This window comes from Topomyia yanbarensis, chromosome 3 (genome assembly GCF_030247195.1).
Source record: "Topomyia yanbarensis strain Yona2022 chromosome 3, ASM3024719v1, whole genome shotgun sequence".
Taxonomy (NCBI): domain Eukaryota; kingdom Metazoa; phylum Arthropoda; class Insecta; order Diptera; family Culicidae; genus Topomyia; species Topomyia yanbarensis.
The window spans coordinates 92,187,002-92,208,247 of NC_080672.1; the positions used below are offsets into that span (position 1 = coordinate 92,187,002).

At 37.7% G+C, this 21,246-nt stretch overlaps 1 protein-coding gene across 2 annotated transcripts in view; it reads right to left on the reverse strand.

The window, feature by feature from the left end:
- The window catches only part of LOC131694000 (host cell factor), a 36,055-nt gene that overhangs the window by 10,119 nt on the left and 4,690 nt on the right, over positions 1–21,246 (reverse strand). For both annotated transcript variants that reach the window (XM_058982328.1, XM_058982327.1), the window contains exons 5-6: positions 3,635–3,974; positions 1,114–3,572 (exon numbers count right to left, since the gene is read on the reverse strand). In XM_058982328.1, the coding sequence (XP_058838311.1) occupies positions 1,114–3,572; positions 3,635–3,974 (2,799 nt within the window). The remainder of the gene's footprint in view (positions 1–1,113; positions 3,573–3,634; positions 3,975–21,246) is intronic.

Genomic DNA, 21,246 nt, shown 5'->3' on the forward strand with positions numbered 1-21,246 from the left:
GAACTACTTGTGAGATTAACTTACCTGCAGATTGTTTTGTGCTATAATTTTTCTCACCCTTCCAATTCTACCCCGTCCTTCCTCCTTTCCTTAGAAAATGATGAGAAGGCACGATAAGGCATAAATCCCCGACTACATACGGGGAACGACGTGCAATTTGAGTCAATATATTTTGATTCCGAATACGGGAACATATGATGATTTGACCTTGGAACGGTCATTCACGGCCCCACGAAAAAAATGGTTCCGGAATGACTGTTCCGGGGTAAATCGTAAACCCATAACGGGTAGATGCAGTTTGCAGAGGTGATTACAAGACTTTTGACACATAGAAATCACGAATAATCCCCCAATACTAGAATCTCGGGAATCCTTTATCGATTTATAAAAGTGAATGAATTCTTCAGTTATGAGCTTTTCAGTTTTACGGGTAACCGTGTAGCCTGTTGCCCCATTAAATGATAATCATCCAGTTCTTTCTTACACCCCCACTTACTGTATCATAAATTTTGTTCGCCCAAAGCTATGCTTGATGCTATAAGATGCCACTAAATATCCTTTTCAAACACATAACGATTAATATAGACAAAATCTAGAGAAAATTTTCAATAGGACGTAAGTAACATTGAGAGCCTCTCTTTGTTTGCTTTCTCTTTCGTTTATTACGACGTCAATACAACACTGCACTAATTTTCCAGCACATATCGAAAGCTGACGGTTTTCACTAGAATATTATGCAAAGAGTAGAGTAGTAAATGTTGAAATGGCCGAGTAATGAACAGAAGAGAAAGACCCCAAAGAGAATCTCTCATTGTTACTTACGTCCTATTGAAAATTTTCTCTAGAAATACTCTTTTAAAACCAGGTGACCTTCGAATTCATAGTTATGCATATTAGGAGCATAGCTATAAGTTACAAGACCAACGGGATTAATTTGCCATTAATTGAAAAACATCTTTAAATTCGATTTATCATATCATGTGAATAAATTAAACGTTTACATTTAAATTCAAGAATATTTGATGAATAATATGCAACTAATAATAGTTATATAAGACTACTATGCTGTACAATTCAAAACAAACTATTGGATGAGAAAAAATCAACACTCACGTTCTCTGTCGGTGCCGGTTCGGCTGGGTCCTCTATTCCGCCGGATGTGGTGTCCTGCATTGACACATCCGCCGTTTGGTCGCCGGTGGCACTTTCCTCAGCTTCCGTTGCTTGCTCTGGCTCAGTAGCAGCTTGACTTGGATCAACGTCATCACTGTTCGCACCTTCTCCTGCCAGTAGCTGCTGCTGCGGTTGATGTTCCTGTTCTGCCAGTGCGTCTGCCGAACTTGCCTCTTCTGGCCCCGCCTGTTGCAACTCTGATGTGATTGATGCAGCAGATTCCTCTTGACTTTGATCCATTTGTTCATCAGCACTTGTATCCTGCGGCTGTGGTTCCGGATCATTACCTTCAGAAACTGGAAGAGCACCATCAGTTGCTGCAACTGCTTCCGCTTGTCCCAATGGATCCTGTTCCTCCTCCTGTGAGTCACCGGAGGGGTTTTGATTATCGAATGCAGCCGCTCCACCAAACAGACCTAAACGTACGAAACGCGGTGTCCCCCTGGGCGTTTCCTTCATGTCGATATCTTCTTCTTCGTCGGAGAACAAAAGATCATTGCAACCGTCCATCTGATCAATGATGGGCCAGGCCATTTGCTGGTTTTGCTCCGTTTCCATTTCTTCGTCCTCTTCAATCAGATCAAAACAACCGTCCATCTGCTCTATCTGATCGCCATCGTTCTCAATCAAACCAGCTTCCGCTGCTAATGCGGCAAAGGCTGCATCAGTGGATACCTGTTCTTGCTGTTGCTGTTGTTGCTGCTGATGTTGAAGTTGAGCTTGTTGTTGTTGAAGCTGTATTTGTTGATACTGCTGCTGCGTAACGATTCGAGTGGTCGTTTTCGATGGTAGCATCACGATTTTCTGCTGTCCGGGACCACCAACTGTACCAATTCCTCCACCCGTACCGGCAGATGATGGAACGATGGTGACGGTTTTTTGCCCTCCAGCCGAAGGTGCCAATTGAACGGTTACTGCCTTACCACCAATTGTTAGCGCTTTTTGCGGCATGTTGATGATTTGCGTGCCACTAATTTTTTGTCCGGCCGCCTGGAGTCCACCAACTGGAACGGTGAATGTGATGGGTTTACCTCCCTGCACAGCTCGAAGCTTAATTGCCTGACCACCAATGTTAGCGGTTGTTCCTATTCCACCAGCTGTACCAGCCTGTAAAATAGTTGCTCCTCCAATTGTGGTGGCACGTGAAGTTGTAATCGTGTTCATCATCTGTGATGTCGAAAGTGTAACGTAATTGTTTGCTGAGGATGTGATGGTTCCACCCACTGTTCGGATGCCTTGTGGAGACGTCATTACTATTACCTGTTGATTGCTTCGAATCTGCTGACCAGCTTTGTTTGTAATAACCAGGGTTGGCTTACCAGCAACATTAGTACCGACTTTTCCCACTTGTACTATGTTCGGATTCTTCATGAGAATCTGCTTACCGCCTATCGTTCCAGTCGATGACATCAACTTAACCACGTTACCACCGATGACAGCAGTTTTTTGACCCTGTTGAATTGTACCACTTCCTCCGAGTATGTTGGAAGTGACAATTTGCTGCTGTTGGAGTGTTCCTGCCATCGTAGTTCCCTTTTGAAGTACGTTCATTTTTGGCAAGGTTTGTACCGTCATGCCTTGGCTAGTTTTAACCAGTGTTACAATTTGTGGCTGATTAACTGTCATACCACCAGCGGTATTGATTGTTCCAGTTGCTTGACCACCAGCACCGCCAACAATAGTTAATGGTTTCTGTAGAATGATCTGCTTACCGCCGATGGTGGCTGTCGTCGTCGTTGATCCAGGAGCACTGACGATACGCTGTTGGGTTTGCAGATGTGTTCCAGCGGTTACAATGTTTTGGCCCCGAAGGACGGTTGCCGTGTGCTGTCCGGTGGCCGTGCTAACACTGACCAATGGTTGCTGAGTGGCAATGCGTACCTGTTGGCCGGTAGACGACAACACTCGAATCGGTGTTCCGCCACCAGTCGCAATCTGTTGGGCGTTGGAAATAGCAGTTCCGCTAACCACGCGAATGGTCTGTGGCTGCTGAGTGATTTGTGTAATCTGCTGCTGCTGTTGCAGGTTCGATGCGGCTTGCACTTGAGTTTGAATAATCTGAGTCGGCTGCTGTTGCAGAATAGCAGATGTCGAGCCTAGCACCTTCTGCTGTGTCTGCTGCTGTTGGATTGGCTTGGGAGTTTGGACCTTAGTTACGATGCGCTGCACCGTAGGTGAGGTGACACTATGCACGGGAGATGACGGAATGGCCACGGCGACCGGAGTTGGCGATTGCATACCTGGTGGATTGTGGAGTGGACTGCTGATGACTTGTGCTGCACTCTGGTGGATGCTGGGACTAGCGGAGGCGGCAAGTGGTGATGCCACCTGTACCGCCACGGGGGATGGCGAAACGGCAATCGGAGATGAAGCGGCACGCCCCGGAAGAGTTTTGATAACTGTAAAGAAAAGTAAAGAGGTTAGCTGGTTAGCTTTAATGATCCAAAAAATTGAATTTTACTTGGCTGTTGCAGCAACGGTTCTCCGGCGGTGAGCCCTGCTGGCAACTGTGCTGGAGACAGTGATCCTGCCACTGGCGATGCCAATGATACCACCGGAGATACAATAGCCGACGAAGCAGCCGCCGTTGGAGTTATACTCGGCACCGGTGCGGGTGTCGGAGTCGCTGGAGGTGGTGGTGTAGGCTGGGGAATCTTCTGAACCTCGAGAATGTACTGAGCTGCCGAGGGAACAGATGGCCAGCAAAGTTCCAGCGAATGGGTGGAAGCACGCACCAGCTGGACGCGTGATGCGGTCGTTGGTCGTTCTACTTCGAGATACCAAAGATCTTTGCAGCAAACCTGAAACCACAAAGTGGAGACAAAGCGAACCGAAGTTCATTAGTAGGTCATTCGATGGGACTAACTGCAGTTATGGTAAACGGAAATTAATAGGGCAGCAGCGAATAAATATCTGCAGGTTTGAATTCTGAACAAATATTTACCAAAAAAAAAAAGATTACAAACACGCATAAGGAAAAAGAGCTCTCAACTAAATTAAGAATCAGTGTGAATTTTAGATTGTATACAATTGTGACAAACAAGGAAAATGCATAAATATTCGAACACTCATACTCAGTTTCGTGTGCTGAACGCTAGCGGTAATGAGATGCAAATGGAACTCGCAACGAAGAGTGAAGAAAACATGTGGAATAAAACAAAAGGCAGCTAAGGGTTGTTTGTATACCACGTGAACAGTGAACACTTCATTTTTGATCCCTTATCCAATTTTTGAACAACCGTGAACAGTTCCTATACTGTTACTCCCTTCGCCAAGAAGTCCAATTGGGCTCATCTGATGTTTGTCTACTGACACAGAAATAAAAATGAAATGTTTTTTTAGGGTTGTATACCATTCCCCCGAAAGCCATTTCCCAGAAAGCCATTCCCCAGAATTCCCTTCCCCAGAATATATCATTCCCCAGAAAGACATTTCCCAGAATGTACCAATCCCTAGAAAACCATTATCCAGAATGCCCCATTCCCCAGAAAGTCATTCCCCAGAATGCCCCATTCCCCAGAAAAGTTATGGTTTTTATTCATTATTTGTGGTTAAGCATAAGCTTTACGCATACCTAATTAAAGGAACTTATGTGGTGTTAAGCTGCTGAGGATGTGCCGTCGAATGCGGCGGCCTCTCGAAAGCAAACCTGTTATCCTCTCGTATAACCGATTTACTCGAACATAGGACTTGGTTCCTTCTTTCAAACGTGAGCAGTTCTTTGAATTTGTACGTCAAGTAACTCTTGCACGCAAACTTGTGATCTTTTGAATGCATATTTTGACAAATGGTTTCGTGGGTTTTTAGAGCATTTATCTTGCTTTTGTATTGGGAATGTTTCGTACGCAAATGAACGATCCACTCGATTGCTCGGTTTACTTAAACAGGTTGCACTAAATACATTCGAAAGTATTTTCATACCTTACGCCAAATGGTACTTATACCACAGAGTTACAGACATAATACTCGACAACAATCATTCGTCAATGTTAGCGATCATTTTGAATTGAATATATTATTAATTGGGACTGTTATCGCATTTGCGATTGTGGCGCCACTGCCATATGCGCAAGTATAGGGGGATATACCAATTGCTCCTGGGCCTGAGGGTTGACTAATTTGTAAATGAGTGGGTGGAACCATGTATAAAAGATGTAGCTAGTGTTTTGGCCGAATTGGTGCAACGATATTTTTGCGAGGAGCCGCCGCTTTCGACGGCTTATCCGTACCAGCTTAACATCGTGCATCAGTTCCTTGACTTAGGTAATGTACAAAGTTTTGGTTTCGCCACATAACTCTACTTACATGACACTGTTTCATACTTTTGGATCCTAGGAAGGGGGCTACCGCTTTCTATGATTGTTGTTAAATGGCACTGAAAACACCTGTACTGAATTTTGCGATTTGTCTTATATGTATGTTTATATTATTAAAAGAAAAGTAAAAATATTGCTATTGTCTAATGCTGCTACCAGTGCACTTTTCGAGGGAAGCAATATGGCCAACATACTGAAAAAATGTTTTGATTTTCATCAAAAAAATTTCCCATTTCAAAAAAAAATGTCTGGGAAATGGTTATAATTGTGGAATGAACTTATGAGCATTGGTTCATTCTGGATATGGTTTTCTGGAGAATAGTTCGTTCTAGGGAAAACACTTCGGTATTTTAGTTTCTGTGGAATGGTTTTTCGGGAAAGTCAGCTATTCTTTATTTAAATTCGGAATAAATAATGTCATCCTAACTTCCGGTTTCAACACAATTCAAATCATTTCAAATGTGACCGATTTGAAGAATGTCGTTCGATGGAAGTGGGAATGACTAGTAAGTTTGAAAAGATCAAATCAATAAAAAAAGGTTGAACTATTCTGGGGAATGACTTTCTGGGAGATGGTGCATTCTGAGGTATGGAATTCTGGGGAATGGCTTTCTGGGGAATGATTTTCGGGGGAATAGTATACAATCGTTTTTTAGACATGACTATTTTGATTATTCACGTTATGTATTGATTTGTACACTTTCGACATTGGCACTTTATTTCACCAATAAAATACCACGTCAATATATCATTCGAATCTATAAATAAGACAACTAGTTTTAACAACATTTAAAATTATATGTATTATATATGGAATAAGAAATTATGTATGGAATAAGTATGTATTATATAAAGAATATTAAAAAAATGGAGCCCTATTGAAAGAACGTCTATCCTTAGAAATAATCACGAATGCCTCACATAATAGTACTCCAAACGCAAAAGAAACTAAATGGTTATAATGCTGATTTGTATCTAAGAAGTTTGGATTCATGTTCATGGTTTTTGTGTCGTGGTCGCGATTTTAGATATTTTATTCACGAGTGATGTGATTTATGCTCATGATTTCAGGAATTTTGTCGTCATTTTCATAATTTCTACTCACATTGTCATGATAATTTAGTCACGAGTGGATTTCAAGATCTTAGTCGTAATTTTTAATGTTTTTGTCGCGAGTTAAGCGATTTTGGTTCATTATTTCAGGATCTTAGTCAAGATTTCAATTTATATTCACATTATCGTGATATTTTATTCTAGTGCTTAATTTCGAATTTGACACGTGGAGTAATACGACTCATTTTCATGATATCAGCAGTTTTATCATAGTATTCAAAATTTCTCTTTGCCTTATTGCGATTTGGTATTGTTTGGTTACTATCGTTTTTTTGTTTAGAGTAACATGACAATATGAACTGGATCATAAAAGTGTGACTGATTCGCGGTATCTTTTTCAGTGAACTATATCACGAACACGATTTAAATGAATAACGACGTACGAAGTCCTCATAGTTTTCACCTAGTACTAGTCGCAAGCAGCTGAATATTTCATGAAAAAACCCAAATTTTGTGAAATAGTTCACATGAAAATACCATGACCATGTGCAGAATTGCATAACATTGAAAGTGATTAGGGATATCTTCTAAAAATATCACAAGCACAAAAAATAACTCGTAAATCATGTACTAGGAATCATTAACTAGTTTAAGGATCCATGAATAACATTTTGATTTTGTGCACTATTTGACGTGCACGATTGGTCAGACGTGACTATTGTACTACGAATCATGGAATCATCGAATACATGAATATATTTTTTCGTCAACTATTTCACATGCACAAATGGCAAATCGTGACTACATGTATACCTCGATAGTATGTACCCTCGTTAGTACGTACCCACGATAGTACGTACATTTTGCCCTGATAGTACGTACACCTACCAACAATTTTTTTTCGTTTGATTTCAACAAAATGCGACACATTTTATAGAAGTTTCACGGGTTCCATGTTACTTCTGCATACTTTAGAGAGGTTATGTCAAGGGTTCTGTGCTACTCAGAGTAGTTCTGCAAACTTCAGCAAAGTATTCCAAAGTTTAAGTAAACCATCATGAAATTCTACCTAGTTTGAAAAGAATCCTACGAGCTTTAGGGACGTCCTACAAGTATCTTGAAAGTCTTATAAATTTTTGGGAGTTTGCTAACTTACAAGGAAATCCTTAGAACTACAGACAATTTGTACGATATTCCTATCATTCATAGTTTTTTTTGTCAAACATCAGAGAATCTCAATGAGCTTTAAGGATGACAATTCGCCGGTTGTATAAAATTTAGGAAAATACTTCAGTGAATTTTCATGCACTCAAACATTTTACATAAACAGCAGAGTGTTCACGATATTCACTCATCTTTTACTAAACTCGGGGTAGTTCTGCGAACTTCAAAAAAATTTACGATCTTGATCGAAATCTTTAGAACTTCTGAAAAGTTTACAAAATTTCAAGAGTATTTAAAGGATTTATGGAAAAAAATCACTTCAAACTTCAACTTCAAACAAATAAATTACAACGAACCTCAAGTAAATTTCTAAAACTCACAGTTAACTTCACAAAATTATGAAAATTTGACCAAAAACATTTGCATGCATGCATGCATGAGAAGTATTACTAACTTCGAAGTAACCGGTAAAATCCAAAGAAATTTTTCTGAAGACCAAAAATGATTTTAGTAACTTTTAAGGTATACTATCTAGAGCAATGATAATACGATTTTGGCTAATTGATTTTCAAATATTATGCACATCAAATGTGAGTGCTGAATTCATTACATTCCAGGAGATTGAATGGAATGGGTAAGATTCGGATCAAGCACGCCCAGCGAATTTGATGGAGACTGGCTTACAGATCTGGACAAACACAGCCTTTTTCCCTCTATACTTCTTTTGTGAAACTTGTGCGAGCAATTAAAGGAAGTATTCAACATATTGGCATGGTTCAAGGATTAAGGTAAGACAAGTAACTGTGCTTTATATATCTTTAAACTCATATGTTGTCATAAAATATATTTAAAATTTAATCGCCATTGCAGATATATTTAAATATCCGTTTTGCGACCAAAAAAATAAAGGAATAGAAAAACAAAATGTTGTTATTGGCATCGCGCTCGCGGAAATGCTACCAAATTCAAAGAATTTATCAATAACTCTCGAATATCCTACAATATTCAGAGGCATCTTATTCCTTTCGGTTTTTATTACAAATTCAGAATATTTTATGCGAAATTCAGACAAATCGTACGTAGCCAAGGAACTGAATAAGCCCGAGGAAATGCTTTTACATGCCATTTTCAACCATTCTAGTTGTAGCAAACCGTTCTTCTAAAACCAAGTACACAGTGATTGAACAGTTTATCACTAATATGGGGATTAATTCAGTGATGAATCTTATTTTTGTAAGTTTTCATGCAATATTAAACATAAAAAGTAATATTTTGAAATTTATTTTGTGATTCGATAGTACGTACGAAGGTGTACGTACTATCGAGGTATACCTGTATTAATAAAAAAAATATGAAATTTTTTGTCGTGACTAACGACTTACCTTTCAATATAGGGGCCCCTTTTCAAAATTTCGGCAGAAAAATGATGTAAGATTTTGAACGCTTATATCTTTTGTTGTACTGAATGGATTTAATCAATTTCTTCGGCATTTTGTCGAAAATATTTGTACCAATGTTGTATTAAATTTTGGAATATGTAGGACATTCATTATCAACGGAAAAATAGTGTTTTGAAAAATCTTTCGAAAACGACTCGGAAAAGTGAAAATTTTCAGCCCATCCCGCACAGAGCCGTCAAAATGGTGCAGCAAATGAACAATAAAATAATGAAAAGTTTATATATAGGTTCACTACATGTTTGTTCCTTTGATTATTCGTATTGGGTTGCTTGACGAGAGCAGTTGGTGGGGGAAAGCCGGCATATTAGTTTCGGTTATGTCATTAGAACCCGGGCGGAAAGGAAAGGCTCATGCACGCCACGAGAACGAGCGAGAAAGCGATAGTAGTGAATATTAGCGAAAGCGTTACGTACAATTTGAACCTTAATAACTTTTCTTCTACTAAACGGATTGCCAATCTTGTTTCATAAATCGGAAGGAAAACGTTCAACGCTTGCTACCGATACGTTGTTTGCTATATAAAATTTGTTTAAATAGTTCAAAAACTACTTTAAATGAGAATCAACATTAATGATAAAACCTATAAATAGGGGTGTCGCAGCTTTTCTCAAAGCCAGACGTGTGTAAGACGCAGTGCATAACAGACGTGCGTGGTCGTGAGAAGCTGCATCGGACGACCAATCAAATTGGCTACCACCGGAGAGAGGAAAAACGGTGGTGGCGGTGAGAAGGCCAAAAAGCCAAAGGCTAAGAAACGCAGTCACTGAAAAGGCGGTAGTAACTGCCACTAAAAATGCTACCAAAACATCGAAGGCTGCAAAGCGTACTCATTCGGTGTGAGCTACGAAAGGGGAAAGATTGTATGGATGTACGCAGTAAAAACAATCTTCGGCAAGGTTTGAATTGTTTTAAAAGATTCCCGTCTTGTATCAACATAGACAAACCGTCCTTATTAGGACGAATGCAAAATGGAAAAAGAATTTAATTAGAAAGTTTCTTTTATTAACCAGTATTAAGTTTGCGCTTGGTAATTCTGTACTTTTACCAGTGAATCATGAGAAAATGTTTTTCTAATCTACAAATCCGAAGGTTTTTGCAAATCCTTCCAAGAAAATCAGTGAATGTGGCAACTCTGCCACTAAGCGAAAGCTACACCAAAACGAATGATGAAAACATTTTCATTTATCGAACAAAAGGACGGCCTTCCATCTGCATTGTAAAGTCTATAAATAGGAACACCATGATGAAAACTGTGCTCATTCGGTGTGAGCTGCGAAAGGGGAAAGATGTATGTACGCAGTAAAAACAATCGTCGGCAAGGTTTGAATTGTTTTAGATTCCCGTCTTGTATCAACATAGACAAACCGTCCTTATCAGGACGAAGGCAAAATGGAAAAAGAATTTAATTAGAAAGTTTCTTTTATTAACTAGTATTAAGTTTGCGCTTGGTAATTCTGTACTTTTACCAGTGAATCATGAGAAAATGTTTTTCTAATCTACAAACTCGAAGGTTTTTGCAAATCCTTCCAAGAAAATCAGTGAATGTGGCAACTCTGCTACTAAGCGAAAGCTACACCAAAACGAATGATGAAAATATTTTTATTTATCGAACAAAAGGACGGCCTTCCATCTGCATTGTAAAGTCTATAAATAGGAACACCATGATGAAAACTGTGCTCATTCGGTGTGAGCTGCGAAAGGGGAAAGATGTATGTACGCAGTAAAAACAATCGTCGGCAAGGTTTGAATTGTTTTAAAAGATTCCCGTCTTGTATCAACATAGACAAACCGTCCTTATCAGGACGAAGGCAAAATGGAAAAAGAATTTAATTAGAAAGTTTCTTTTATTAACTAGTATTAAGTTTGCACTTGGTAATTCTGTACTTTTACCTGTGAATCGTAAGAAAATGTTTTTCTAATCTACAAACCCGAAGGTTTTTGCAAATCCTTCCAAGAAAATCAGTGAATGTGGCAACTCTGCCACTAAGCGAAAGCTACACCAAAACGAATGATGAAAATATTTTCATTTATCGAACAAAAGGACGGCCTTCCATCTGCATTGTAAAGTCTATAAATAGGAACACCATGATGAAAACTGTGCTCATTCGGTGTGAGCTGCGAAAGGGGAAAGATGTATGTACGCAGTAAAAACAATCGTCGGCAAGGTTTGAATTGTTTTAAAAGATTCCCGTCTTGTATCAACATAGACAAACCGTCCTTATCAGGACGAAGGCAAAATGGAAAAAGAATTTAATTAGAAAGTTTCTTTTATTAACTAGTATTAAGTTTGCACTTGGTAATTCTGTACTTTTACCTGTGAATCGTAAGAAAATGTTTTTCTAATCTACAAACCCGAAGGTTTTTGCAAATCCTTCCAAGAAAATCAGTGAATGTGGCAACTCTGCCACTAAGCGAAAGCTACACCAAAACGAATGATGAAAATATTTTCATTTATCGAACAAAAGGACGGCCTTCCATCTGCATTGTAAAGTCTATAAATAGGAACACCATGATGAAAACTGTGCTCATTCGGTGTGAGCTGCGAAAGGGGAAAGATGTATGTACGCAGTAAAAACAATCGTCGGCAAGGTTTGAATTGTTTTAAAAGATTCCCGTCTTGTATCAACATAGACAAACATAGAATTTAATTAGAAAGTTTCTTTTATTAACTAGTATTAAGTTTGCGCTTGGTAATTCTGTACTTTTACCAGTGAATCATGAGAAAATGTTTTTCTAATCTACAAACTCGAAGGTTTTTGCAAATCCTTCCAAGAAAATCAGTGAATGTGGCAACTCTGCTACTAAGCGAAAGCTACACCAAAACGAATGATGAAAATATTTTCATTAATCGAACAAAAGGACGGCCTTCCATCTGCATTGTAAAGTCTATAAATAGGAACACCATGATGAAAACTGTGCTCATTCGGTGTGAGCTGCGAAAGGGGAAAGATGTATGTACGCAGTAAAAACAATCGTCGGCAAGGTTTGAATTGTTTTAAAAGATTCCCGTCTTGTATCAACATAGACAAACCGTCCTTATCAGGACGAAGGCAAAATGGAAAAAGAATTTAATTAGAAAGTTTCTTTTATTAACTAGTATTAAGTTTGCGCTTGGTAATTCTGTACTTTTACCAGTGAATCATGAGAAAATGTTTTTCTAATCTACAAACTCGAAGGTTTTTGCAAATCCTTCCAAGAAAATCATAGAATGTGGCAACTCTACTACTAAGCGAAAGCTACACCAAAACGAATGATGAAAATATTTTCATTTATCGAACAAAAGGACGGCCTTCCATCTGCATTGTAAAGTCTATAAATAGGAACACCTTGATGCGAAGCGTACTCATTCGGAGTGAGCTGCGAAAGGGGAAAGATGTATGTACGCAGTAAAAACAATCGTCGGTAAGGTTTTAATTGTTTTAAAAGATTCCCGTCTTGTATCAACATAGCTATCTACAAACCGTCCTTATTAGGACGAATGTAAAATGGAAAAAGAATTTAATTAGAAAGTTTCTTTTATTAACTAGTATTAAGTTTGCGCTTGGTAATTCTGTACTTTTACCAGTGAATCATGAGAAAATGTTTTTCTAATCTACAAACTCGAAGGTTTTTGCAAATCCTTCCAAGAAAATCAGTGAATGTCGCAACTCTGACACTAAGCGAAAGCTACACCAAAACGAATGATGAAAAGATGGGTTGGTGATGTATATGACATAACAGGGGTGTCGTGACCACACTTCGAAGTTATTTCAAATCTTGCAAAGCATAAATTGACATAATTTCAATGATTGTTCCTTTATGAATGAAATGACAAATTTTCAGGTCAACGCGGCAATAACTTTGCAATTTATAGAACAATTTTATATTTTTAGTTATCATATATTAACTGTCATCTCTTCCAAACAACTTAACCCTCTGCTGCCAACCCCGTGGTTTTGCAGGGTTAAGGAGAATCATTGTAAAATGTCCAATACATGATTTTATGTTGTTACCTCCACTAAAAACACTTCAGAACACTCCCACCTGTCATACATGCACATTGTCTGCTTGTTGAAATCATTATATGAAATTATTGACCTGTATTCAATGCGGAGAACTCGTTAATAAAATTGTTTTGCTGAATATACTAACGAACGGGATCCCCAGGAAAATTTCGCTGAGCCCGGTGAATCGAACTTAATGCGTAAAATTTAGCCATTTGAAAGAGATACAAGCAGAATTTTAAGAATATGATCATCGCGGTTATGTCCCGGACATTACCCGCTCCTAGGTTTTTGCTAAGTGTGTTCATTTTTGTACGAAAAAGATTCCGATGGTTGTTTCGAGAGATTTTAACATTGATATTTCAAAGGAAGAAAATTGTTCATTTCATGAATGAATGTCTCAACCAGCTTAGAATCCAGCGCATCCCCTATCAACGCAGACGCCAACAATAAAGGTTCTTTTCAAAACCACCATAATTATTATAAAGAATAACTTGAAACAATCCCACATATTTCATTGAGTATCATTCGATTTGAATTACAAGTCAAACGAGTAGTCACGACACTCCGGTTATGTCCTAGACATTACCCACCCATCTTTTTTGAAAAATCTTTCGAAATCTACTCGGAAATAGGGAAAATTTTCAGCGTATCTCGGTCGGAGCCCTCAATATGGTGCAGTGCAACAACCGAACACTTAAATCTTAAAAAAATTTAAATATAGGTCCGCCACAGATTTGTAATTATTACCATTCGTATTTGGCTGCTTGCTGCGAACAGAGAGCTGTAGGGGAACGCGGGGCAAGTCCGACACCTTAAGCGCAATAATTTTTCTAAAATTCCACAAGTTCCTAAAATTGTATATTCTGTGCATAATCCTTGTTTAGGTGGTTCTTAACAAAATATAATTTTTTCAGCGTTTCAAAAAATTTAATTCATTAAAAATTATTGGTTGCAAAAAATGGAGAAAAATGTCATTTTAAAAACGCTGCGGGTAAGACCGACACCTCAAAGGGGCAAGAGCGACCCCCTTTTGAACTTTCTTTTTGTCCAATTTTTTCCATTAAAAATGTATTGTGTATGTGTGATAACGTGCAATTATGTGTATATGAGTATGTGTGATGCAAACGCATACTTTCTGTAGTTTCATCGCGTAGCAAGAGGAAGAGTATTCGAATGCGTGGTGTTATGAATAAATAATGTCTAACGCATGGTTTATATTATGGTACAGGTTTTCTCAAGTAATTCTTTCGAGCTTTAGTGCCACTTGTATAGCCATTCTAACGAGGAAGAGCTATTCTGCAAACAGATTATATACGCTGTTACTAGGACTCATTCACTTAGAAGTGACGCACGCTTCGTAGTAAGCTATCCGGTTCGTGTTGTGATTTTTTGGAACATTGTTGATCAACAATCCGACGGTTAATGAAATTTTTTCATCAATATCATTTCAAAATCTCATATTAGATTATACTTTTCGTTTTTTTTGTAATATTATTATGAATCACGTTCAATTAATTTTTAATTTTTTTGGTCGGCTTGAGACAATACTGATAAATAAATGCAAAAAAACATAGTTTCCGTGTATTTCAATTATTAACATGACGTAATTATAGTATAATTGAACACAACAAATATACCCAGTCGTTTGTATCGAATCAAAAACGAACCCAATTATCTAAACACCGTGTCGGTCTTACCCCACCCAAAAACTGTCGGTCTTACCCCAACAGCGCCCATTTTTGTTAAATGCTCAATTAACAGTATTGAAATACTCAAACTTATCTTCAATACATACAAATAACGATATGGAGAGTAGAATAGAATGTGTGACAAAAAAACTGTTCATTTTCAAAGCTTTTGTGTTATTAAAACCTTAAAATGTATCAACTAAAAATAACATCCAAAAGCGCATCAACTTTGCTTTCGCTTGTTTTGTTTTTATTTTGTTGACGTTTATGACCCCATATGGCATCGATATGTATCGAAATGCCAAAAATAATGGTACTAATAATATCCTGTCATTATTGTATGATTTAAAATTTGATATCTGGGAAAAGTCGTGGGGTGTCGGGCTTACCCAGGGTGTCGGGCTTCCCCCCAGTTCCGCTACAATATCGAGAAGGAAATATTGGGAGCTGCAGATGGTTGGTGGATGTGTCAGTTTGGCTTGTTACGCGCTACTTGCAGAGGCTATCATTTTCATTTCCGATGAGTGGAAGATAGCATACACACACACACACACACACACACACACGAAAAACCTCGATTTTAAATCATCTGACCGAAACTCGTTCGTGATTGGTTCCCGCTAATTTCATGTACTGAACCGTAAACCTTCAGTAAAAAAATAAGGTTTTGGTCAGTTTCTATTAGTTAACCTTGTTGGATGGACTACATTTCAACATCGGGAGAGAAGGTGATTATTAAGTTTCAGCCGGCTCCGTGATCTGACTGTAACAATTAGTTTGTGCTAGTAACGTGGGCCAATTTAAACAAAAATCTTCCACCCAGAGAACCTAAGTAACCGAAAACTAATTAGCCCTTATCAGCGCTATCAAACACTCAATCAAGAATTTAATTTGAACATCATTTCCTTTATCAACTATTATTTTTACTTCCGACGTGTCGAATTTAGCATATATACACCGGAAACCCCGATTTTTAATCATCTGACTGAAGCTCATTCCTTGATGGTTCCCGCTAATTACATGCACCGAGACGCAAATCTTGAAGTTTTTGTTCGAAGCTGAAGTAAAACGATTTCATTCGATGGCCTACCCATTTGGCTTCGAACGCAAACTCAACCACGTACAAAACCGGGGATCGTATGCGAGTGCGGCATTATTCGTGCTACATTCGTCGTACTGGCAACATACGCTCGTCTGGTCGCGGTATAGGAGGAAAGGTGAAGGAAAATCAAAAACCCCGCTTGGTGCGTGCCGGTTTCCAGGTTCCTGTCTGTTTGCTGAGAAGGGGTCACTACGCCGAGCGTGTCGGTGCCGAAGCACTCGTCTACCTGGCAGCAGTGAATATCTTGCCATCATATTGGAGCTGGCAGGAAATACTGCCCATGATAACAAATAGATCAAAAGAAGGCTTGCGCAACTTAAAAAGCAAACTTTCTTTCCGAAACAACGAAAAAACCGTCCTTTCCAGGGCGACTATTTTCTTCGCATAAAAAATTGAAATTTTCACTACGGACCATGGCGCGAAAAATTCTTCGTTACTGCTGCTGATGTTGGTCTCCAATACGAAATACGACAGTCAAATTTGAGTTGTGAGAAACCGATTCGCAGAAATACGCACTACTATCACTCGTTCGTTCTCTTTCCATGTGCCTTTTCATTCCTTTTTGTCACTATTGCTAGCATAACCAAAACGAATATGCATCTTTCCCCCACCATCCATTTAGTGGCAAGTGTGCCAAACGAATTTTCAGCTTTTCATTGATAACATTTCTACAATATTTTCAAAGAATGTTGTAGATTTAAAAAGGAGGAAAATAGTTGGCGCAGATTTAATTTTGTAAATATTATTATCACAAAGAATCATTAGAAAATTTCCCACTCATAAGTGATTCCTTTGCATATCATTAGATTTGAATTAACGTTCTGGAGTGTAGTCACGATACTCCGGTTATGTCGTAGACAGTACCCACACATATATTTTATAATGAATAATTTTAAATATTCCTCGCCCAAATCACTTTTTATCCGAAAATTCTGATAAGTACACACTTAACTTTTTCTACCGAATCTCAGTTTTTTCGCAGCTTTTGCCGAAATCACAACAGCTGAAATTTCAATGAAAAATTTTTTTTGCTAACATCTCAGTAATAGTGACATTTGATAGCTGAGACTCGGAAAATATTTCACCGAAAACCAGCAAACAAATCTCACTATACTGAGATATCATTTTCTAATTTTGACTAGACGGCTGTTGGGAAATCGTCGAGCCGAATAGGAATCTTTAGTGGTGCACATCACTAAAAGAAGTAAAAAAATCAGTTTGGACAAGGAAAAGTTTTTTTCAAATAACTTTTTTTTCCTTAAAAAGTGCCCAGCTTGAATTTTTGACGGTAGGTAGGGAACATAATTACCTATCTTGGAACAAAATTTCATCCAAACCAAAAAATTTTTTTTTTGTAGATCGACTTTAAATTTTCAAAATCGATTTTTTTCAGTGTAGGAGTCAATGAAGAATTCCTTACTAAATTTGCAAAAAGGCGAATAATATTTGTAAACAAACTTTTATGTTGATGATTTCTCTTAATTTACTATAATTTCAAAGCAGAAAACAATTGAAATTACTTCTACGAAGGGTAAAAATTTACATTAACGCATATTTTTCATGAAATTCCACTCTGCAGCAGACTAATGAGCGAAACAAGTTTGTTTACAAAAAACACTTTCACCCTTTTGACGAATTCATATTGAATTTTTTCAATGTTTTCACTCGAAAATTTGACTAATTTTGTGAAAATCTCTCCTACAACATTTTTTTGTAGAATTTGTCATTTTTAGACTATAGCCATTCGAAAAAAATGCTAAAAAATGTTTGGCCCTTTTCAAGACAGTCTTGATCATTTTTGGAAAAAACAAAGTATGCAAAGTGGCTTTTTGTGACAAAGTCTTTAGTACAGAAAGTTTCATTAAAATCTGAGAGGGTGCTGCCAACTCTGAATACGATTTAGCGCGAAATTCGTCTATAGGTTGCCTCATCAGATCTACCATAGTACAGTCTAGTTCTTGATCTCGCACAGACCAGAAGCTAAATACACACCGCTCGTTCACAGCAAAGCAAACGAACGAATTTTTACCCGCGTCGCTTCGTTTCTTCTTTACACCAGTAACAGAAAAAAGCCTCGTTGCCCCACGGTGAGCAAAATGAGCGAACAAAAAAGCAAAGTGCGCCCGCTAAGGGAAAACACTGTCGTGATTGACTTTACGCAAACTCGACGAAGACCTACAGTGCGTGAGGTGGAACAGTTAATAAAAGTGAACATGAATCTTGATCTTGCGGCAGTTACACACCTCCAGCTGCATCATACTAAAAACGTGATACTAATAACGTTCCAGACGCTATCCGATGCAGAATTCTTTAGTGTGATGAATAATATGCAACACGAAATCGAATACGAAAACATTAAAACCAAGATCCCCGTCTATATAGACCGAGATTTTACTGAAGTTTTATTGCATGATTTGGCGCCGCGCACCAGCTCCGAGTACATTAAAAAATACATGTCCCAATACGGAGAAGTGGAATCCGTCAAGAATGACACATGGAGAAACTTTTTCCCCGGTATTCTCAACGGGGTTCGTATCGTCAGAATGCAGCTAAACCTATACCATCTTACTTGACCTTCGAATGCAAATCTTCTCAAGGGATTACCTACATTCAAAAAACCCTTTGCACATACCCTGGACAGACGCCCACGTGCCAGTTCTGCAACCAAACGGCACACTACGGTAAACCATGCGCTAAAACTGCTGCGGAAAATGGATCTACTACAACACGCACTGATAAACAGCCTTCCACCGCTAAACCACAGTCAACCGGCCAAAAGATAATCTCCGATAGCCCAAAGCAAACATCCAGTACACCGGCCGCAGGAATGACTAAAAAGGAAGACGGATACACCAAGGTCACTAGTAAACACAAAAAGCATCAAATATCAGCCAACAGTGAACAATCAACCAACTCTAGCGATAGTGATATGGACGTACACGAGAGCGATGAAGAGGACACACAGATTAACCAACAAGCAGCAAACGGTAAAGGGAATAATGGTAATAACGCTTCGCCCCCGAGAAAGATAACGAGAAACAGCAAGCAGTGCGCCCAGGACAGACGATCGCAATAATTTTCGCATTTTTCTTATACTTTTGAAATGTAATTTCCTGAAATGTTTATTATTTCTAAAAAAGGCGAATGACCCTTGTGGTTAAAACCTTTATAAATAAATAATAATAATAATAATAATAATCTACCATAGTTTGCAGTTAAAAACTTGGGATTGCAAAGCTGCACGCAGAATTTTATTTATGCATCGATAGCATACTTTTCTATCTGCCTCTCGTTTCTTCTGCTGTAAATTTTATGCATTGGACATATTCGGTCAATCCACTCATTGAATGCTTACTAGAAGTATATGCATGAAAATGAATAAAAATCTTAGCAGAAGAAAAGAGACGGGAATAAATTGTATGCTAATTATGCATATTTTTGATTCTCAGTGTGTGCAAAAGTACCAGATGCTAACCGGGGTGCTGTTCCGGTTAAAAATAAAACGAACAACATATTTGCCAATACTTCATTTAGTAGAACAACTGTCAGTTGGCTGGCTGAATTTAATTTGGCTTTTTTAATTTAAAAGTCTGAAAAGAATAATTAAGGTTTAAAAATAGTATGAGTGTACTCGTAAGGACACCCACTATCAATATATATATATATATATATATATATATATATATATATATATATATATATATATATATATATATATATATATATATATATATATATATATATATATATATATATATATATATATATATATATATATATATATATATATATATATATATATATATATATATATATATATATATATATATATATATATATATATATATATATATATATATATATATATATATATATATATATATATATATATATATATATATATATATATATATATATATATATATATATATATATATATATATATATATATATATATATATATATATATATATATATATATATATATATATATATATATATATATATATATATATATATATATATATATATATATATATATATATATATATATATATATATATATATATTTTCCCAAATTAAAGATCCCTATTGAATGTGTATCAACACATTTGAAGTACCGGCTCCTTATGTATTCTACATCTCGCCGGTTATGTCGCAGACATTACCCACCCATCTCTTTTTTTTAGCGCTGTTCATACTTATTTTTGGCGGCTCAAAATTATATCATATTCTCGTCGCAAAAGCAATCCGATATTTTTGTTTGTTGTAGTCCAACATTTTCCACTTTAGGTTCTTTTTTCCGAAATTCTTACATGCTTTTGCTTTTGCAAGATTGGTTTTTTGTAAAAATAATATTTGAATTAAGTACTTTTATCGCTCTTTCCCTTTCCTGCTGCGATCTACGTCCGGGTCTGGCCGGCACGGGTATTGATCAATGAACAACTTGGGAATACCAGGAGTTGTACATTGAAGGAAATGATACTCGCAGGCTATATCATCTATTGATTCTCTGTGCTATTTTAGCTAGTCCCAATAAAAAACGGTATAGCAATCAGGAGTGGTCGCATAAGCTCAAGTTGCAGTGTCATCATATTTTATACTTGCTGCACTGTCGTTCTACGCACAATTGTATTTATAGCAGCAGTATAACACGTGGTTTATGCGTCTGAGCCATTCTCCATCCTTCATTGTTGTACTAACCACCTTATAGAGCTACTGCCTTGCTGCGTTCAGATTATTCCTGGTTGAATGTTCTTCGATTAATTCGTCTAACTGTTGGGCTTATTCCTCAGCAACACCCGATAGTCGCTTTATGCGATACTATACTGGACAGTCTTGCGTTAATCATACACATCAACAGATGATGGTGGTCATTGTCAACGTACGGCTATCGCAAGATTCAATGACATCGGAAAAACGTCATCAATCAAAACCTAGTTGATTTGCCAGTACAAACTTAAGGCGTTGTTATTGGTGTTTAAGTGGATGCTCTCCTTTTCAATAACTGAACGAAACGGTTCTTCCTGTGCGTAGGCGTTGTTCGAACTATAGTTGAAGAACTTGCCCTTTATCCTCAACACGCAGATGAAGTCAGTCACCGATTTCCATGTTGATGATCCACCGCTGCCTCTCACCAAACACTACAAAGCACAATCCATGCCTTCGCGTCGTCACTGTAGTTTGGGCTTGAACCGGAAACCTGCAGTTGGATTACATACTCCTGGGCCACGCTAACGAATTTCGTAAAACACTTAGAACTGCTCAAACCCTAATGATTCAGATGACCACTGTAAGGGCCCG